The sequence below is a fragment of the Vigna radiata genome, chromosome 1 (assembly GCF_000741045.1).
Source record: "Vigna radiata var. radiata cultivar VC1973A chromosome 1, Vradiata_ver6, whole genome shotgun sequence".
In the NCBI taxonomy this organism is placed as follows: domain Eukaryota; kingdom Viridiplantae; phylum Streptophyta; class Magnoliopsida; order Fabales; family Fabaceae; genus Vigna; species Vigna radiata.
The window spans coordinates 13,353,100-13,376,117 of NC_028351.1; the positions used below are offsets into that span (position 1 = coordinate 13,353,100).

Here is a 23,018-nt window from a genome sequence, read left to right on the forward strand (position 1 = left end):
TGATGGGGGTGATGAGGCCTGTAGTGGCTGAAAGCGACAAAACTACAGGGACTGTCATCTTTGACTAGTGGAGTATGTAGTGGCTGAAAGCAACAAAACTACAGTGACCGCTATCTTTGGTTAGTGGAGTCTGCAATGGCTGAAAGCAAAAAAACTACAGGAACTGCCATCACTGACTGATGGGGTGATGGGGCCTGTAGTGGCTGAAAGCGACAAAACTGCAGGGACTGCCATCTCTGACTGGTGGGGCCTGCAATGGTTGGAAACATACTCCCCTCACGGTGAACGACGGAGATGACAGCGCACCGATGAACCACCGTGAAAGTGGAAGATCATAATGAGCTCTTATTCATTAAAGCATCCAAAAACAAATCTGACATATTTGACAAAGGGTTGGTGAAATTGTTTCAACCCATAATTTTTTTGTTGAAATTCCTTGGTGTTAACCAATGACTGTCCTTGGAGACTTTTGAGAATAGAAAAGAAGATAGCGAAAGTAATAGAGGTAGGACTAGGTGTTGGTGCATCGGTGGTGCAAGTGGCGGAGACGACGACCGACAACATTGGTTGGTGACAGTGGTCGGCGACGGTGGCCGGAGACGGTGGTCAGAGACGGTGATGGCGGTCAGCGACGACGGATGACCGACAACGATGCCCGACAGCGACGGTGGACGGAAGACAACAACAGACGATGGCAGACAGCGGCACTGGTGAGACAGAAACTCGGATCACCCATTGAAATATAAAGACATAGGTTGAAAAAGATACTTTTAGGGGGTCGCAAGTGACAGCAGCCACCAGCAACCTGCCACTGACGTCAACAAAGACAGAATAGAAATTTGTAGTGTAGAAATTTGGTTTATACTATCAAAGAAAAGAGATTTTGTCGAGTTTTTATGAGAAATTCATATTCTTTATCATTTAAAGTATTTGTAGTGTAGTGTCAGGGATTACGAGATTGTAATGTTATATTGAAGTTATAATTCATTAATGAATTTTTTTTGCCCATTTATGGTTTAATATTATAATTAATATGGTATTAATTGAATTGTTCACTGGGTACTTTAGAATGTATTATATTTTACTTTTCTCGACTAATTTCTAAAAATCAAATCTCATCTTAATTTAGAATATATCCATTTTCATTTTATGTACTTGGAAATCAATGCTAAGATGATACCAAGTTTTGGGAAAACGAAAAATTAGACTTATTTAAATATATTAATCACATTTTCTAATAATTGATCTTTAATTACACTACCATTTTACCATTTTAATTATATACAACAATTCACTATTAATTAGATGCGTAAGTAATTTATATTTTCTGTATATGATAATTAATTAATTGAATTATTATATAAAACTCTGATATTCAATTTTAGAGTAATAACTATGTATATTACTGTGTTGGATATGACTCATTATTCGGGTAGACAACATTTCAAATTCTTTCCACTTGCAGTCGGATTTTGTTGGAGTCCCTTCAAACCAAACTTTTAAAGTTTTATATATGAGAATTTACGAGATTTAAATTAGGTAGACTTAACATTGATAAATAGTAAAACATAAAATTAAATATAATTAAGAGTAAACATTTTATTAAGATTTTTTTTTCTTTCTCTAAATTTACTTATAGTTTTTTTCATCTTCCACCTTTTTACATGTTTTTTTTTTTTTAAAAAAAAAAAAGTTAACACAAACTTTTTATTTCTATTCTCGTTTTCTTATGTTCGGTTGCATTATGAAGAAAGAAAAAAGATATTTTTTTTTTCCATTTGATACTAAAATATTTGTTTTGTATTTTTTTGCATAATCTTTTATATAGTATTTTTTTATGAATATAAAAGAAAAAAAAAAGCTAACTATTATGTGTTTTTTCATAATTCATTTTTAAGTTTGACTTAATTATCATATATTTTCTTTTTAGTAATTACATCACTCAATATTTAATTAGANTATAATAGTTTATTTTTTAATTTTGAATTTTTTTAAATATGTATACTCATGAAGAATAAAATAATATATTTATTTTAAAAAAATGATAAAAGGAAAGATACATATGATATGAAGATGAAAAACACAAAAAAAAAAAAAATTTACTAGTTATCAAGCATGATGTTAATGATTTAATTTTATTTTTTTTGTTGTAGTGACGATAATTAAATATATAAACTTCGATCATATTATTTTTGACTCTTCCAAAATTATTAGTTCTACTTGATAAGAAAAAGGAAAAAGATTATTTGACGGGATAATTACCATTAGATAATCTTTTATAAGTGAAAAATAGTTTTAACAAAAATAAATTTTTATATATTTTTTAAAAAAAGAAAAAGATAAGTAATAAAGAATAAAAAATTTTCTGGTATCAAAGTATCATTGTCTTGAGAAATTTTTTTTGTTACTTTAACACGTACTTTTACATTATACTCCTAATTCATTTTATGTTTTAGGTATATAGAGAAATACTAACTCATCAAATTTTTAGAAGTTAGGATCAGATGAGCCTATAATATTTTTAGAAATTGTTTACTTAAATTGGTATTAGACAATTTAAATTATTTTCAAAGTATATACAATAATATAGAACTATAGTATATATTTATGTTCGTTTGTTTATGATTGTTTCAAAAGTTAAACCATATCTTGTACCTAGGTCTAACTTTTTATTTTACAGGTTGGAAGTCCTCCAAAAACAAATTTAAATCATACATTAAAAAATTATTCTATATCTATTACGATCGATCATAGATAATTACTTAGAATGTTCATTTTTATATTAATTATAGATTACTTAGAACGTTCATTTTTATATTAGAAGAAAACATACTCAGTATGTTTGATATTAATCGGTGTAAAATGTAGATGTATTCTATATTTGAGTAAACAAGTAACAAAAGTGTATATTTAATGTATTAAATCCTTTAGCAATTTTCAATATATATATATTAAGGAATCAATGTAAAATATTTACTACCACCGATATAGAATAGTGTGTTAGGCCATTGAGTGTCACTGATCATATTGCAAATAAGATAGATACCCAACAAAAATTGTACTTTCTTTGCTTTATCTAACACAAATACTATTCTTTGAAAAAAAAATATCTAAAAAGAAATATTTAGGATTTTTGAATGAAGCAGTATATTTTAAGACACGAAAAAAAGGACAGGTGATTTGTATCCAATAGAAACACATTTCTACCGAATAAAAATAAGCATAGATTCCTCCACTTATCAGTTCAATTATATTCCTCTTCATGACATTCCTAAATCTTAATGTCTTCTTCATTAATAATAGTTGAAAATCTCAAATTCATTATGAAAAAAATTTATAAAATGAGATATATGTTGACTCTATTGAGAAAGATGTTTAATAGAGAGATACAGACACTATTAAGATATAAGTCTAACCATATAAGAGATTGACATCACTCTGTATCTAAAACCTTAATGCAATAGATTAATTAGTTTTTCATCTGTTCTACTTTCTCATTTTTATCTAATGTGAAATTTAAACTTATACTTTAATTTTCAACAATATATCCTTATCTTAAGTCTGTTTTAGTGAAAATAAGTTAAATTTAAATTTATTTTTTAATATGGTACCTTAACAAGTGAGATTTGTTTTATTTATAAGTTCATCTCCAAGATATATATATATATATATATATATATATATATATATATATATATATATATATATATTTTGATGTGAGAGGTGTGTGTTAAAAATTATATATTAATTAGATAATATTGATTTAAATTTTAAAATTAAATAAGTTTTCATTTCTAAACTATTATAAAAAATTGTATTTAATTTCTAAACTAAATTATAAATTATTTAATCTATGAACTTTAATAAAAATAATGTAAAACATACTTTCCAACCAACAGAATGATTTCCATATGATAAATATAAATTTTCATACCAAACTATAAATATAACTTGTGCCTGTCATTTGTTTAGATTATTTTTTTACGCGACTTTCGTGATGTTCAGAAACAAATTGCTTTATGATTTAATTTTAAAACAACTTTTTTTATAATAATTTTAAGATAAAAAAAATATTGAATCATACGTTTATAAATTCTCAGTTTGAACGGAAAATTACTTCCAGTTAATAATACGAAGCATATGATATAATTGCATGTGCTTATCTAAATGCCTTCTTTCTTGAAAAAGAAAATGTTTTTTTAATAATATTTTTGACAAATTTTTTACAACAACTTATGTGATATTTTGTTATTAATCTGTTTTAAATATACAGACCAATAAAATAGTGACACATAATTTATTATAAAAGAAATTGTTAAAAAAAGTTGGAATAATGATATTTGACAATCAATAATAATTATAAAAACTACCATGGACCAATTAGATTGTGTTAAAATGTTGTTAAAAGTATTATTATCTAAAAAGTTATTATGAACATATTATAGTTTTTAGTAGAAGGTGGGTTTAAGCCTAACTCAACCCCCACAAAACCGACTTGTAAGGTGGGGTTTACACCTCACTTATATATTATAAATTGGTTTTATCTCTAATCGATGTAGGATTTTCAATGTCACTGTGAAAACTTGTTATATATAAATGGAGAAGCAACCTTACTCCTCACAACATGTATAACATGTTTGGGTGGAGACCTCGGAAAAAGAAACTTCCTAATGTTTTGTCAGTAAGTACCCTTTTTGGTTTTTTGTCAGTGCAATATTGCATGAATACTCCTAAAACAGAAGAATTGTTGTATTTGGTTTAGTGTGAGTTTGAGGTTATTTTGTTGCAGATAGTTGAACTTAAGGTGCATATGGATTGCGAAGGATGTGAAGGAAGAATCAGAAGGGCAATTTCGAAATTGAATGGCAAGAGCTGAACCATTGAAAAACTTATTTATTTGATTTTATGTTAATGTTAGTAAATTGTAGGGTTGGCATGCATGCAGGAGTTGATAGCTTGGACATAAACATGGATGAGCAGAAGGTGACAGTAAGAGGGTATGTGGAGAAAGGGAAGGTTTTAAGGATTGTAAGAAGAACAGGAAGAAAAGCAGAATATTGGCCATTCCCTTATGACAGTGAATACTATCCTTATGCCTCTCAATACTTGGATGAGTCAACTTTTTCTTCTACCTATAACTATTACAGACATGGTTACAATGAGAGTGTTTATGGCTACTTTCCTGATCAAGCATATTCCACTGTTCAGGATGACACAGTCTTTCTCTTCAGTGATGACAATGTTCATGCACCCTGTGCTATCATGTGAATCATTATGTATAACATGAGAGTAATGATATTTTAATAATTTTTTTTAACAATTTTTTTACAACAAAACACGTTGTTTGTTTGAATTTATTCTAAAAAAATATTTGAAATTGACCAATTATAAACTGTCACGTATACGTTGTCAAAAAAGAGTTATTAAAGAAAATTTTTCCATAACTGAATATAATCAGAACTAATAAAGTTGTCTGAGTTTGATGATCAAAGGAAATAAAGAATAAAAAAGAGGGTTGCTATGGTAGCCAGAGAAATCTAAGGTTTTTTTTTCATTAATCTTTTGATTTAATAGTGAATGAATTTGACAGCAGCCGTAATGTTTGGATACGACATGATTAAGACAATAATTATTTTTTATATAAATTGAAATATTTTATCATAAAATATGTTGTTTGGATAAAGAATTTTGAAGAAATTAAAATTTTATAATTTTATTAGAGTAATTTTAGGTTATTTAAAATTAAAGAATTTTAATTTTTATTTAAAACGAATAAGAATTTAAAACTTTTCACATTATCAGATTCACATTTTGATCTTTTGTAATTTGGAGTTTGGATGTTTGGCATTATATTCAATCAACCAATTTGATTTTGACATAACCAGTGACAAAGCTTCATTATTTCTATTTTCTTTTTACAATAAATAAAGTTTAGTATGCAAAGTAAAGATATTTCTTTAATGTGAATTAAGTAAAAACAAATTAATTATAAAATAAATAAAAAAATATTTAAAAACATTGACTATAAAAGAACATAAATCAAAATCAGATAAAAAAATATTAATATTGATATTTAAATAGTTTTTACCGATTATTTGATATTTAAATAGTTTTTAAAATTTGATGACAATCGAAATACTTTATCTATTTACAAAATTTAAATTGTCTCGTCAAATATATAAAATTTAGAATATGAAATTATATAAAATAAAATATGAAAACAATGGAAAATATAAAAGAAGAGGTGAATAATATTTTCGAAAACCTTTCACAAACAGTGTCTAATGGTTTGTAAAGGAAATATATAATTGGTACGATGTTTAGACATTGATTTTTTATTTAAACCTTTTTTTATCCCTAAGTTATAAGTGGATGTTCAGTTTAGTCTTGGTTTTAAAAAATGTAAATCTTTGATCCCTAAATTATAAAAAATGTATCAAATGAGTCCTTTTTTGACTTGAAATACTGTTTTTGGTTGTTTCTTAACAACTACTACATCTTTAGATTGGTCTGATTTGTTTATTAATAATAACAGCACTTTAGATTGCTCTTTGTACTTTGACCATGAACATCAAAAAAGGACTCTTTTGATACATTTTTTATAACTTAGGAATCAAAAGTTTACATTTTTAAAAGCGGAAACTAAACTGAACATCCGTTCATAACTTAGGGACCAAAAAAAGGTTTAAACCTTGATTTTTATAAGAAGAGTAAATGGTAAACATTTTAAAAGCAAAGTAATACATCACATATTTTAAACTTGTTGCTCAATATGAGCTATATTCAATCCTTAAAAATTCTTAAGGGGTTCTACTAATCTTTTTTCAAATATTACACGAGTTTCGCCTCTCCATGTTAGCAACAAGTATTCTTACCACTTTTGGTCCACCTAGTCAACGACTAGTCCGAATTTAATCACTCTTGGTTTTTCAACAAGTATTCTACCTACTTTTGGTCTCAAGTATTCTAACCATTTCTGGTCTTAACCCTACATAACACGTCTAGACAAGTGTTTTAATTATATTTAGAATTTATAATACAAATAGTGTTTAAGAACAAAGGTACAAACGACAACTCTCAAAAAGAGAGAATATATGCAATACAAAGAGTTATGTGATTTGCTAAGATTTACTCTCTAAAGAAATATTTCTTCAGAAGATATATGAGCACAACGAGCTTGAGTTCACTATTTTATTCTTCTTATATTATTTTTCTCATGTTATCATTCTTGTCTTTTCTTCAAGTTTTCGTCTATATATAGCTTTTCATGAAATATGACCGTTAGACAAGGAAGTTGACTTCAACAGAGTAGGTAGCCTTTAGGTGGGAAGTGAGACTTACTTTGTAGGGGTCAAAGCTTTATAATAGCCTTAAGAAACCTAAGCTTATACGATGTGGTAGAGTAGAAAGCTTCAAGGGAAACATTCCAAGAATGTTATTCTTCTCTCACAATGTCTTTTTCTTAAGTGTAGCGATTCTGATCATATTTTTTTGCTTTAGTGATCTGCACAGATATCAAGAACAAAATATACAAATTTTGAAGTACTTTATCGCACATGCATTAAATGTTTTGAACATTGATAAAAGTTAGATTGTATTGCATGTTCAAGACATCTTATCATTTGTCATGTCATTTGTAAATGCATCGTTTGATAAAACATACAACATATATAATCATCAGACGGTATAAACATTAGATGCTTCTTTAAAGGCTATAGCATTTACCGGTCATTCATTAGACGATGTATTTTATAAGATGCTTTGTTTGAGACAAAACTTGTATATATAAAATATATATATATATATATATATATATATATATTTCTTTTAGCTTCAGTGTTATACAAGAGATAGAATTTCTATTTCATAAGACGCTAGCTCATATAGTCTATTAGATGATTTCAAAGAAAAATACTTTCTTTTCTTAGACGTTGTTTTTGTTTTTAGTTCATTAGACAATTTAGTCTAGAAAAAATTGTTCATAACCTTGAATTACAAAATATTTCTTTCTTAGATGTTATTTCTTTTAAACAGCTTTTCATACACAACAATATTTCATTTAATGCATTAACTTGAGTTGCTTAGACGGTCTATTCTCTAGATATTTTGTCTTAACAATCACACCTTTTTTATCCTTAACAAATACTATGTTAAATGAAATAGTCTTGAAATGATTTTTCAAAACCATGTATCAGAGTACCAAAAATAATTTGTAAAAGATATTAGAGCAAATATGATTTTTTCAAGAATAACAATTTTCCTTTTTACTATCTTCAAGACATATATATGTCACGATTTATATCATAGCGTAAAGCATAAATATTAGACAATTATATCAAAGCGCGATGCATATTAGATCGAAGAAGTATCAGAGTGAATTGTATATCAAAGCAAATAAATGTATTATTAGATTATCTTCTTCAAGTATCAAAGCTTATGTGATTTGTAGCATTAAACGATTATTATTTTGTTCAAGATTAAGACAAAATACGAATTCCTTAAGTCGTAAATCATTTGAGTACAACATATGTATTAGAGTTTGCTGTGTGTATCAAAGTATGAATAAAAAATTATCAGAGCATGTATAAACACTTATATGTATCAAAGTTAAAATAAATGTAGATATTCAAAATAGATATTCATACATTTATCAGAGCACAAATATCATATCTTAAGCATATATCAAAGTAGACAATTGACACATAATATGTATTTTGTATTTCAATCTTTTAAACATACAAGTAATTTCAATGCAATAATCTATTATTACATTTCTTCCCCTGAATGTAATATCTATATGGCTTAGCATTTTTCTCCCCTTGTTTGATAAACATCAAAAAACAAGGGGAGAGAAAGCACAAATGAAGAAAGATCGAAGGTGGTGGCTAGGGAAAAAGGGATTAGAGAAAAGGGGGGCTTTGAGGAAAGGGTTGGTTGGGTGAAATTGGAGGTTGAGATAGAAAGGGTTTAGGGTAGGTTGGGGAAAGGGAAGGCTTCGAAAGGGGGGTTAAGGGTGTGATGAGGAGAAGAAAAGGTAAAGGAGGAAGAGGTCAAAGGTGGATTAGGGGAAGGAGATGACTCACAAAGAAAGGTGATGGAAAGAATTTATGTGCCGTAGTCCCTTGCTCCTTTTAAATAATTTTCCATATGATGGTGAGCAAGTCTAGCGTTCAACAATTCCTTCATACACCATTTTCTTCATCATCATGTTCCTTTGGCAAGAAGAAACATTAACGTGGATCTAGTGCTCGAGAGAGTGTTTTGGTGCCTTGTGTTTGATGCGGTCAATATAGGTGGTCTTTCTTACGATGAAAGCATCATCTATAAAGATGTTGTTTGGTGGTTTGATAGACATTAAAATGGATGGTTACAAGGTTCTTCTCAGAGTGTTGGGAAATATAGGGTTTCTGAGAAAGAATGCTTTAAATGTGAGAGAGAAGAAGATTGTTAGACTTGAGAAATTCTAGACAATCTAAGAGTTTTAGAAAATGGATATGAAAGATTTGATGCACGAGCTTTGATTTTATAGAGGGAAAAGGGCGGTTATTATTGAGTGTAATAATGGTTATTAGAAAACAATGATTGAAAAGTCATAATTGTCATCAAATCGCAATTAATGAATTTTGTATGTTTGGATAAGGTGACAGAGATTAGAGACCTTTTTTCAACCGAGATGATCCTCAAAAGGATCGTCTAGTTGTGCTCAGAACTAAACACAATTATGCATGTAAATATGAGGTGTCTTTAGACGATGTGTCTTTTGACCATACAGTTCAATATGACATCTCTAGACAATATGTCTTTTGATGTTTTTCACTAAATGCATTGAAGTATAACATTCATTCAACGTGTTTCATGCCCCAAATAATTTTTCAAATATTTAAATCTTTCTTCAACTAAAGGTTTTTGTAAAAATATTAGCAAGCTGATTTTTAGCTTTTCTATATTATAAATCAATGAATTCCTTTTGGACATAATCATGAATGAAGTGGTGTTATATTTCAATATGTTTAGCTCTCGAATGCAGAATGGATTTTTACATAAACAAATAGCAGCATTATTATCACAAAAGATAGGAATTTTATTCTCGTACATGCCAGAGTCTGTAAATTGATTCTTAATCCAAAGGAGTTTAGAGCAACAATTGGTTGTTGATATGTATTTTGCTTCTGTTGTGGAAAGAGCTATTATTCCTTGCTTCTTGTTAGTCTAAGAGACGAGGTTTCCTCCTATGAAGTGACATCCTCCACTTGAACTTTTTCTTCCAACTCGATCTCCAATGTAATGTGCATCACAATATCCTAGCAATCTATATGATTTCCTTCCTTTAAAACAAAGACCAAGATAAGATGTTCCAATGAGATAGCGAAAGATGCTTTTAACAATAGTTAAGTGAGTTTCTCTTGGATCTGATTGAAATCTAGCACACAGGCATACATTAAACATAATGTCAAGCCTTGACGTAAGATAAAGAAGTGAACCTACCATTTTTCGATAAATGATGTTTTCAAATTTTGTAGAGCCCTCGTTTAGCCCCAAGCTAGTTGTTGGATGCATTTGAGTCTTCATCTCCTTTACTTCTTCTAACTTGAACTTTTTAAGCAGCTCTTTAACATACTTTGCCTAGTGAATGCAAATAGTGTCTGCTTCTTGCTTGATTTGCAATCCTAGGAAAACCTTTAGTTCACCCATCATGCCCATTTCAAATTCATCCTGCATCATCTTAGAAAGTTTCTTGTAAAGATCTTTGTGAGTAGCACCAAAAATAATATCATCAACATAAATTTGAACAATAATGAAGTCGAGTTGAAATGTTTGTAAAACAACGTGTTGTCTACCTTTCCTCTTGTAAAATTGTTTTGGATGATGATAAAGCTCAAACATTCATACCAAGCTCTAGGATATCATTTAGCCCTATTCTTCCTATCCTATATTACTAGTTGTGGCATTTTCAGATTCTTATTTCGTTTAATGTTATTTTATTAAACTTCAAAACATAAGAGTGTTTAGATGTATAGATGATTTTGTCTTAACATCTTCAGCATCCAAATCTTCAAGCATCATCATCAAAACAACTTCTCTTGAGGCTTGACTTTATTCTTCAAATCCAATCATTTTTGTAGCTAGAATCAATTGCCATGGACTAAGCTAGAGGGGCAACTGACAGTAAAATTGTGGAGTTTTAGTTGTTAGGAATCTTACCCTAACTATCAAATATAACTTTTGGTCTAGTGGTAAGTGTTTTATCCAACAATTCGTTTCTAGAGTAGGTTCTTGAAAATTTAGGATGTCAATAATAATAAAAAAAAAAGCTTTATATATTGGTTAAAAAGGATTTTTTTACATCTATTCTAGAATCGATATTAGAAACAAAAGATATAGAAAATATTGACCTTTTACACCGATTTCAGAACTAATATAGAAAGTATCACTTTTTATACCATTTAAATATAGAATTAGTATAGAAAGTGAAATGTTCATATTTTTGCGTCTACCATAGCATATGAGAAAAGAGGAAACAAATGGTGAAGGGGTGACACCCTCGTTTGCCAAAGTCCTAACAAATCCTAACTAAATGAGCTTCAAATCTAATAGTGACTCTACATCTGCAACCTACTGTCTAGGCCTCTCAATTGCCAAAATTCCATCCAACCATACCAATCGGTAAAAGGTTAAACCATATGTCCAGTGTAGGAATTAATATTACAACAGCAAGGACTAGAACAAAATAAATGAACTAGTACAACTACGTACCTTGGTTGTGTAACTTGTCAAACTCGTCCAAAATGATGTCGAAGTTGTCATACTCTGTGTTCATCAAATCATCTTGTTTTATTTGTCAGATTTGTTTGGGGTTAGTTAATTAGGGATAAAATTTGAGTTTAGTGTTGTTGGGTACAAACAAAGTCCCACATCAGAAAAAATAAGAGATGAGCATGGGTTTATATACACATAAGATACCTCCATTGATAAGAGACCTTTTGGAGTGGTACCAAAAGCAAATCCGTGAGGGCTTGGCCCAAAGCGGACAATATCTTATCAGTGTGGAGACTTATGTGTATGTGTGAGTGTGGAACCCCTCCCTACAAATGGTATCAAAGCCAGGTTCAGATCTGGTGACCGGGCTCAGTCGAGTACGTTCCTCCATGATCGGGTGAAGTTTTGGCCATAGCAAGCGGAAGGTGGTCTTTCGTTTGAGGGGAGGATGTTGGGTACAAACAAAGTCCCACATCAGAAAAAATAAGAAATGGACATGGGTTTATATACACATAAGATACCTCCATTGATAAGAGATCTTTTGGAGTGGTATCAAAAGCAAATCCGTGAGGACTTGGCCCAAAGCTGACAATATATTATCAGTGTGTTGATGAGAGTCTTAAGTTTGAGGAGCTGGAAGCATATGACCCTGCGAGTGGCAGAGTTCTACTCATGCATTGCTTTCTTCTTGGAACCTCCCTTACCATTGGCATCGACATTGCCTCTATGTAGTGTTGTTTAAAATATATTTTATTTGACAAAGGAAAGTGTTGTGCACATGCATCATTTTAAGCTTTTCATTATACAAATATAAATGAGTATACTTAGTCAAATAAGTTTTTCTTTGAACAAATGATAACTATATTTTATCTAATAGACGTAAGCAAGAGTGGGTTCAAAATTCTAATTCATTTAGCCAAAGGGTGTGTCGGCAGGTTGCCTACCTTTTTTTAATTTTTGTATTTATATATATATATATATATATATATATATATATATATATATATATATATATATATATATATATATATATTTCATTCTAAGTGTAATAGCAAAACTAATAAAAACATTGGCGTAAACTTAAGTCTAATAATTCGTGAATACACTAATGCACTAATTTAATCAACTAATCATAAGTTAACTATGCTTTAGATATCATATTAATTGTAATAACATGTGAAGTTGTTACAACATTTACTTGTACTTTCAATATGGGAGAATTTATATTTGTCACATGAACTTGAAAGTGATTAGTGGAGGAAATTATAACTTTTGATTGAACTTTCTAACATTGGGTCGTCCAACTCTTAGATTTTCTAGAATATTTTCAAACATTTTTGAATCTTCTCTAAAAGATTCTAGAAGCTCCTAAATTTACAAGATCTTTTAATGCTTCTACCTCTTTCTCAATTCCTATTCTCTTTTTTTCTTATTTTTCATGATTCTGTGTTACTAGAGATTCTTATCGGCATTGATGATTCCTATGTCTTTTGTTGAGTTTGAAAATATTGAGTAGTGTTCAAAGTTTATCCCATAGGCACCTGCTTTGAGAACTTCAAGATGTGAAAAATGAAAATTGATGTTAGATCGTTCACTGGTTATATAGCCTTTAGACACTCTTGTCTAATGAATGTGAAAAATGATGCATTAGAATTATATAGAAAAAGACATGTTATTAATCATATTTTTCAACAAATTCAATGTTTCACTAAGTTTGTAACCGTTTTAATCTTTCTGAAATAAGAGCTTTTGTAAACTTATCAACTAGTTGATCTTTTGTGAGTTAAAATGTAAATTTACAATCTCATTTCAATATAATATTTTCAGATAGGTTAATGGTAACACTCTTCATCACAGAAAAAATAAAAATATTTCCTTCTTATATGCTCGTCCAAATTCATTCTACATTAACTAAGAAAATTGTTAAATATAATATAATTTACATAAATTTAAATGAATTTTGATACTTATTACATACCGATGGACTTTGCTTTACACCGTAAAAGACATTACATACGGAAGGATTTTGCTTTACACTATAAAAGATTTTTCACTGCTGAACTAAAAATGATCTATGCAAAGCATATCTTAATATGTGAAAACAAAAGATTGTGTTTCATATATATATATATATATATATAGGTGACATTTAATATGTAATCTTACATCACATAAGCGTATATTTTCAATAGTCAAGTTCACCCATTTGAACATAAGAGTAATTCGATTATTTATTCCTCATTCTCTATATCTTATTAGGTTCTAGTTTTTTGTTCTATCAAATATTATCATTTTAAACTCGTAGTGCAAGCAAATTAATAATACAACGAAACGCAGTCTTAAAAGTGAAACAATTTCTAACGCGAACTACTAAATTGTTCTTTTAATAATAGTTCAACTTTTAAAAACTGAACTAAAATATAGTTTAGCACAGAACTTATAATAGTTCGATTTCAGATCAATTAACTACTCGAGGTCATCAATTTTGGATTTTGCAAATTTTAAAACAAACCATTTAAGTAAATATATGTTTGCCTGTATTTTACATAACATGATTACTACTAAAAAAATATCATTTGCGGAACAAAACAAACCCTATATGCCACATGAAACACCATAAAACATTCTAGCAAGTTTAATTGTATTTTCGATAAGATTACATCACAAAAAGAATAAATGAGATTGCATGTCGAAAAGTCACAAAGTAAACAAAAATGGCAGCAAAACAAATACAACAAATCTCATGCTGACACCAAAACTGCACCCTCGGGAAGCTTGATGAGGGCATGTCTATTGAAAATTCTCACTCAAGTGAAGCGCTATGAAAAACCCTGCAATATATAAAAGCTAGCACATAAAGATCGAAAGACATGCAATACCAGAAGCTACAAAACACAAATGATAGCGCACCAAAACCAAGCACAGCACATATTGAAGTGACGGCCACCTATTACAAAATATCAAAATTAAAAAATTATAAGTTAAAACTTTTGTGTTCCAAGCTTTAGATACGATAGGAAGTGTAAGACAAAGTTGACATTTAGCTTCCAATAGACTGGAGATATTTCTCTGCTGCTGTTGAATTAGCAGTTCAGAATTCACAGCTGATTGGGAAAACACAACTATGAGACCAACCATGCAAGATATTACCATATCACCTTAAACCCAAAAACCTTATATTGTTTAACTTTCTATATTTCTACTTAATGTGAAAGTCAAACTTCCTTCGATTTCTAACATAATTATGTGTTGTGGGGAACACACATGATTATTCTTATTTATAATGAAGAGATATAACAATAAGAAATAAAAATAATATTTAATAATGGAAAATAATACATAAGATATTTCTTTATCAAACTATAGCATAATTCCTTATTTAATGCAACCAAACCATATATTTAACATAATAAATCATATCTCTAACAATATACACACACACATATATATTATAATAAAAAAATTACCTAAATTTAAAAGACATTAATAATTGAAAGTCGAAACTCAGGGTCAGCTGATGGTTTGCAACATATACACAAGAACAAGGTATCATTTAGCGTGCCCAAAAGAGTTGTATACTATACAAAACAAAAAAGGGAGAAACTATGAAATAATCCCCAAAATTTTGGATGAATAACTATCACTTAGGGATAAAAAAGGGCTTTATAGTCCCCCCATGGAACCAATTTTTATTGCTATTGCTTCTACCAGAAAACACTCAGCGGAGAAAACCTGAAGACTCAGGGTGGCTCTACATTGCTACAGAACTATAGCTAGCTTTGATAACTATGCTACCAATTTGAATTTGGCATTTAGATTTATTCAACAATCACCCAACAGTCCATCGCTGTCAACTTTACAAGGTAACAAAGTAATCCATAAATAAATGAAAGTGTAACAGGAAATACATGAAAATATTGCTAAAAAAAGATAAAATCTAATGGCAAGATCAGAACCATACCACAATAAATTAATCCTCCTCCATTGGTACATCTGGAATGTCAAATCTATCCTCTTCAATAGTCTTGTTTATCACAAATACTGGACTGGGTATTGGTTGTCAAAGAAAGAGTATGCAAAAGCAATATTTATCAAAATCATAATTGATCTAGTTCCAAGTTAGAATTAGACATGCTACAAGGTGAATGCCAGTTGCTGTAACCAATCAACAATTTCTTGCTCATAAATTAGTGTAGTTCAGAAATTTAAATAAAAAAAACCAGACACAATCTTCTGTCAGTTAGGTATTTTGGCCGTCATGTCGTGTCAATTACTACAGTATCAGCATATTTCCTCCTGAATTTCTGCAGAATTAAATGCCTTAAATGTTTACAGGGCTGAATAGTTGACACAAAAATTTAAGATATTAACACTCAGCAGGGGGACCTGAATTTATTATAGCAAAATTGCATTTAAAGCTTCTTCGTATTAATTAGTTATATTATCTGAATTTCTTGTTTCTAGGCACGTCAATACACTGAAGCTAACATGCAACTCAGACTTCATCATGAAGCCCTCCTAGATCATACGTGAGTTACTATAGATACCATGTCATGCATCAACCATAAGAAAGACAAGTATGGGTAAGAAGGTGGAAAATGTAAAGGATATAAATTGACATAAGGTCTTCCTCCTTTTCACCTCGGTTGCGGCTGTGTTCTAGCTCTCTATGGATTTCTGGTGTAACCTGCAGTAGGAGGAAACAAAATCAATCGCAGCCAGCAATTTGAAACAGAAGAGAAGCAACCCATTAGATTTNATGCTCTCACCAATTTATGCTTCTGCTTNTCCAGTAGATCCCTTAATCCATCCTTATCTTCCTTTTGCAACTCATTCTTATACCTGAAATATCATACAAAATCAACTTAAAATTAAAAAGGGGTCAGGAAAATTAACCATTACTGTATTTCATGTTACGCTAATTATAAGTATTATTCATTGATGATATGGGAATTATACCAGAATTCACTTTCTCTGCTCTAACAGTTTGTTTGTCTTGGATGATTTAGGGAGGATAACGGATATTTCTTGTGTTTGTAAGAAATTAAGTATTAAGTATTTGAACAGAAAACATGTAGAGCCACCACTGGGAACACCATTGCAGTGTTTGCCCAAAGTTCAGAGAAAGATGAGAAGTTTTGGAGTTAGAGTGGGCCAAGTATTTGCAAAAGTGAAAAAAAAAGGGTTGATCTCAGGTTGACTAGAAACATAACCCATCATTATTTAACAAATCAATTTTGTTTGATTGAGTTAAGTTTAAGGTTCTCTGTCTAAAAAAAAGAAACGGATAATATGTAACATGGGCAGGGAGAAGTTATCCTAAAAATCAATAGTCTTGCACTCAAATTAAGCCTAAATTAAGCCTAAATTCAATTCCTAATATGATATCAAAAATCTATCCTAAAAAAGTTTGTTGAACCTATAGTCTTGCACTCGATTTATTATGTCCCTAACATATGAAGGTGTGTTGAAAATATCACATTCACCGGAAATATGACCAATCTATAATATATAAATGAATACAAATATCATCTTACAAATCAGTTTTGTATGCTTGAGTTACCCCTAAAACTACTTTCTAAAAATCATATTAGAGCAGCATTAAAAATAAAAGTAAAAGGTTAATCACTGACCTCTGCACAAAAGCAAGAAGTGACTGGTGCCATATGACAGGCATTATCCTGGTTTCATTCAAAAATCTCATAAAATGAGCAACAACTGCATCAACAACACGATATGGCAAAGCATATTTTTTCTCCAGAAGAAGCTTTATGAAATAGCTGCAAATATTGTAAGGGTAAGTGTGTATTAAACATTGAAGGGAAACAAATTAAAGGAAGTTTCATCAAAATGACTAATGGTTCACTATTGCTGTAAAATATAAATTCAACTCATAAGAAATTTCATAAACTGTATTTTCATAATTATACTTTATTAAAAACAAATAATGCAGTATTAAATACCTTGTCGTGCCGCAATACTCCATTCCAGAAAGCTTCAATAGAGCAACACTGCATATACATCCAAGTATTTGGATACATCAGACATTGCATGACTCAAATAATTCAAACTCATACTTTCAGTTTCAACATGAGATAGCATACATACAGCATGTATTAGTTTCATTATGTCAAAATGCCTCATACACTAAGGTAGACTGCCAGCTCAGCAGAGTTAGCTACAGCTGTAACAGTTGTAACATAACTGTAACAGCTTGCAATACAAACCTGATTTCTTAGATTAGAGATTCAGAATATAAATAACACAATTTTCCAGTTTCTCTAAAATTCTTTAAATCTCATAAATCTTTAACATGAACCATGGTTTTAAATCCTAGATTGTGCCACCAGTCAACAAAAACACTATAGTTTTTATCAGGTAATGGTACCAAGGAGATATGTTTAAAATCCTTCTGTTATACTAGTAGTGCTTAAGAGAGAAAGGCCTGGAAAACCAAGTAAACACCTAAGCTATTTTATTGGATAATAATAACAAGGAGAAATGCTAAAATCTTTACACAGCAAGAGAAATCCATCCCTGCATCATCTCTTCAAAATACTAAAGGTTGTGTCCCATAAACTATTGTCCAAGAAAGTGACTCTCAACCACTATGGTACAGATCTCAGTGAACTTCGAATAATAATTATACACCCAAGTTTCAATTAGACAAAGTTAACATACCTTGAATGAAGTGGAGGAATAGAAACCTTTTCTATAATGCTTCCAACAATGACTGCTTCCCTGAGAGTGCATGTGCGTGACTGTACATGAAGAAAATTGTCAAACATTGCAACAAAACTTTTGTTGAGACTATACACGGTTGGGGTAAACTGGAATTAAAAAGATTTTATTTCATTTCAGTGAATAAATTCAAATTATTAAAATCACCAGAGAAAGCATAAATAAATAAATAAAAAGAAATCATTTAATTTGAGAGAAGGTGAATGAATTTACTTACAAAGACCAGACCTAATACTTTCACTAATTTTTATATAACTTTACAACAACACAAATGGAAATGAGCAAATTCTCAACATATGTCCAAACTATAATATAAGGATTCTGCTTTCCTCACAACCAAAGAAGCGCTTATATATTCATGCTTACCGTGATAGAACTTATATATCATTCACAATACACCATAATCATGCTATTCTGTATTTTCTATTTTCCACACAGAATTCATGGTTAATTTCCCCCTCTTTCTTCCAGTAATTATGACAAAGAACTTCAAATGCTGGTCACGTCATCAAAGGATATGTAATATGTAATTCGATGAAAAAGTATGTATAATAGTTTAAGAATTAACAGAAATCCACAAATACAACTTGAGAAAATATCCACCAATGATTAATTTGAAATATCAAAACCAGCATAGACACTAGCAAATACCTCACATAGGGGAAACAGTATTCCCTTAAAGAATGCAGCAGGTTTGTACAATGCCTTTTTCAGGGTTTGGTATAAGGCAAAATGCAACCGTTTATTCTTCCGTATATCTTCTCTCACTCTTGGAAGCAACACAAGCTTGTAGAAACGTTCTGCCTTTTTTGCACCAAAATTAGAAGCAAAAATCCTAGTGGCTTGGTAAAGAGCATTTGGAGACCAATTCTCAGGTTCAGTTATATACAGGACCTCCTCCCAAAGTTGCATAGAGGGGATGTGTTTAAATGCCTTGGGTATTTTGCCTATTGTATATTTGCTGAGATGGGTCCCAACCCTACCAATACGGAAGAAGGCAAACAGCAGTTAAGTTGAGGACAAGAGCTAGAAACTACATTTAACCAGCTAAATAACCTGACACAGAAGAAATTATTAATCCAATTTAACAGAGAAGAAATTATTAATCCAATTTACATATTGATAATAGAACTGAATAGGAAGCTATACATACCCCTTGTATATGTCAATTATGGATTTATCCAATTTTGGAACAGGTCGCATTTCTGCAGACAAAAACATTACATGTTCAAGTGTGAGAATAATACCTCCAAGCAGACAGAGAAAACATGCTAAAAACACTCAACACCAAAACCAAAATGAAAGAAAGCATAAGCAAAATAAAACGCAGTCAAGTATTGCCTGAAGCAACAGAAGAATCCTTTTCTTTTATTCTTTGGACAATGAGGTCTGCTAGTGTTTTCTGCTGACCAGCATCTTTTGATAAAAATGCTTCCATTAGTTTCTCATCCTCCTCATTAATTTCCTCCTGAATTTCAAAAAATGATCACATATTAACAAAAAATCACCCACATCACAATAATGAGGGAAAATAATTGAAATGAAAAAAATTTACTCGATCCAAAACTGTTCACTAATAGAAAACAAAAATTGCTAATAGCTTTTACTCTCTACGTCTCAAAATCTAAGCCTAATTCTAAACCCTAATTCATACATTTAGTCCAGCCAAACATTTCTGAACCTCCTCTTCAATTACACAGTTACAAATTGTCACCTTATTTCTTTTCTTCTATAAAAATCAGATTTACAAACAGACTCTAAAGGTACCGTGTTCACATATATGAAGAACCAAAAAAATAAATCCCATATTACCCTACTTGAAAAATCTTCCATAATCTCCAATGTTCGGATAAGTGAAGAAAATAAAAAGACAAAAATGAGCTTATTTAATAAGTTACAATGAGCTTCTATAAAGTAATTCATAGACAACTAGAATTAAATAGTGAAGTAAATTCCATTTTTGTTTCATGGTTTTCTCTATGGGATATCCATAAGGAAAAGTTTGTTCCAATGGGACTGAAATAAGTATAGTGTTATTCAGGACACGACCTATAGTGCCTGAAAAAATATAAAGTGAAAGTCATTTGGCAAAGCCAATGGTTAACCAGGGATTAAAAAAAGGAAAGAGCGTTCATAGTTTTTTGGCAGTTCAATGAAACAAAAAGTCATGAAGGAGAGAGTAAAGGTGAGAGAGTCAACTCACTTCATATCCGGCGAATTGGCTCTGCGTTTCAGAGAAGCCGGCAAATTCATCGATATCGTCTCCGTCTGCTTCCTCCGCCTTGGGAATCTCTTCGAAGAAAGTGGCGGCGTTGTCATTCGCCGCCTCATCTTCCTCCTTTTGCTGCAGCAGAGCCTCCTTCATGATCTTCGAGCTGATTTTGGAAGAAATTAGTTTCTCTTCCTGCTGGTACTGCTTCGGCGCTTTCGAAGGCTTCTTCGTCTTCGCATGGTCGGCGCCATACGGATCAAACGGTTCCGGGTTCTGAATCCGCTCCTTCCTCTTCGCCATTCTTTGCTGCGATTACTGAAAGAAGAACAAAAATTGGATAAGGAAGTTCACGGAGTAGCAGCTTATTCTGCTGCCTCTCACAGATAATCTTTTTTGCAGAGGTTTAAGAGAAGAGGGTTTGCCGGATGTGAAAGGTTTAAGAGAAGAGGGTTTTCTTTTCTATCCTCGCTGAAGAATTTGTAAACCCTAATTATAAATATTTTGGGCATTTGGGAAAGATATGTTTTTATTTTATTATAATTTATAATCAATATATTGATATTATAATTACAATATATTTTAATATTTAATGTAGAAATATAGTTTTATTGTATATCATATTTAAAATAGTAATATGTAACTTATATTCGCAAATTAATAAATGGTTATTTGTAAATATGAACCTCGTTAAAAGAAAATATTAAGATAAAGTCTGATTTTAAACATAATAAAAGAATAAACTATACAGAAAAGGAGAAAGAGACTACTATGAAATGTGTTACATACATTTTATATATATATATATATATATATATATATATATATATATATATATAGGGATGTTAAATTTATAATTTTAATAATGATATCTATAAAATTAATGTTATATGTGCTTCATTTTATTTTACTATATAATTGCTTTTATAAAAAAATATAATGTTATCATATAAACTAAATATTGCATTTTAAATTATAAATATAATGTAAACATATTAAGTTTTTTTTCAAATAACAAATATTTTATATTAAAAAATTCAATGAAAATAACCTAAAGTAGATAAAAAATAAACTTCAAAAACCATAAAATTTAGGAGATTACGCTAATTTATTATCAGTATGTAATATATATATATTAAATATATATTTTCCATCCAAGTAAGATTTATATATAAAAGTCATAATAAAAATTTCATTTAATAGCTTTTATTATATTTGTAATACTTTAATTACAATAATAATTTATTCATAAACTAGAAACACCTTCGGTGTAATTTTTTTTTCTCTAAATTGTCAAAATTACCATATTTGAATATATATCATAAAATGACATAACTTAATTATAAAGAAATCGTGTCAAATAATACGACTTTTTAATTAAAAATATTTTAAAATTAAAATTATGTTATATTGCATTCAACACATTGCTTAAAATTTCATCAAAAAGATTCAAGAATGGCATTCTTAAGAAGGACTTTGTCAATATGGTTAAGGAGTTAACTTTTCAAACTTGCAGTTAATTCAATTTTTCTGTTTTAAAATTTATCACTAATTTCTTGGGCATAAAACTATATATATTAACTTTATACTTTACCTTTCCACTAATTTCTTGATGATAATTTAAGTATAAACAGTGACAAATCATATTCATAGAATTTTTCTTCACTGGCAAACTATTCCTTCCAAGCTAATTTGATGGTAACTTTCTTTCTTGTGTGAACATAGAATGGCAAGCCAACCTATAAATAATGCAAGGCCACCAACAGAACAAATCAAGGGACAATGCATAGAAGGTAAATGCATTCAAATTTACCATTCCTGAATATATGTTTTTTTATACATTTCAGATTAGATATTTTAGAGGATAATTCCAGAATAAGAAAATATTTTTCGCAATACTCAATCTAAAATATAAAAATATTTTTCCAGTATTTTAAAAAATATTTACAAATCAGAAAATACCTTTCAAAACACCTAATCAAGAATATAAAACAAATTTAAATTAATTGTTCAAAAAAACACTTCTGGATCTCCTAATTCAGAATGCATTTTTTATAGTCTTTAGATTGAATACTCCAAAAAGTATTTTCTAAGTATAGAAATATCTTTCGAAACATTTAATTTAAAAAATATTAAAAAATAGAAGGTACAAAGATTTTATTATAATTTTAATGAAAGGTAGTTTAGGAATTAAATGTTTTTTATGGGAGTGCAGAAAAAAAGGATGCAGTAAGAAAAACCCTTAAAAAAATTCTGTTCCAATCTTATTTTGCTAAGATCATTCAAAAGGAATAGAGAAACTAAGCTGAGG

General features: G+C 29.8%; 2 protein-coding genes across 3 annotated transcripts; one reads left to right on the forward strand and one right to left on the reverse strand.

The window, feature by feature from the left end:
- Window positions 1-4,633: 4,633 nt before the first annotated feature.
- LOC106769003 (heavy metal-associated isoprenylated plant protein 45) lies at window positions 4,634-5,285 on the forward strand. Its single transcript, XM_014654440.2, has 3 exons — window positions 4,634-4,681; window positions 4,790-4,865; window positions 4,946-5,285. Exons 1-3 carry the CDS (start codon window positions 4,634-4,636, stop codon window positions 5,266-5,268), a joined length of 447 nt encoding a protein of 148 aa, XP_014509926.1. The 3' UTR covers window positions 5,269-5,285.
- Window positions 5,286-14,357: 9,072 nt separating this feature from the next.
- LOC106755136 (bystin) lies at window positions 14,358-21,196 on the reverse strand. Of its 2 annotated transcripts, XM_014637769.2 has the most exons (12): window positions 20,702-21,196; window positions 19,840-19,966; window positions 19,652-19,703; window positions 19,150-19,477; window positions 18,439-18,518; window positions 17,721-17,768; window positions 17,391-17,537; window positions 16,527-16,599; window positions 16,369-16,444; window positions 15,719-15,807; window positions 14,668-14,704; window positions 14,358-14,588 (listed from the first exon to the last, which is right to left on the reverse strand). In XM_014637769.2, the coding sequence occupies exons 1-10, from the start codon at window positions 21,008-21,010 to the stop codon at window positions 15,728-15,730; spliced, it is 1,320 nt and encodes a 439-aa protein (XP_014493255.1). In that variant the 5' UTR covers window positions 21,011-21,196; the 3' UTR covers window positions 14,358-14,588; window positions 14,668-14,704; window positions 15,719-15,727. The 2 variants fall into 2 exon arrangements, with proteins under 2 accessions (XP_014493255.1, XP_014493045.1); XM_014637559.2 differs by lacking the exon at window positions 14,668-14,704.
- Window positions 21,197-23,018: the final 1,822 nt, after the last annotated feature.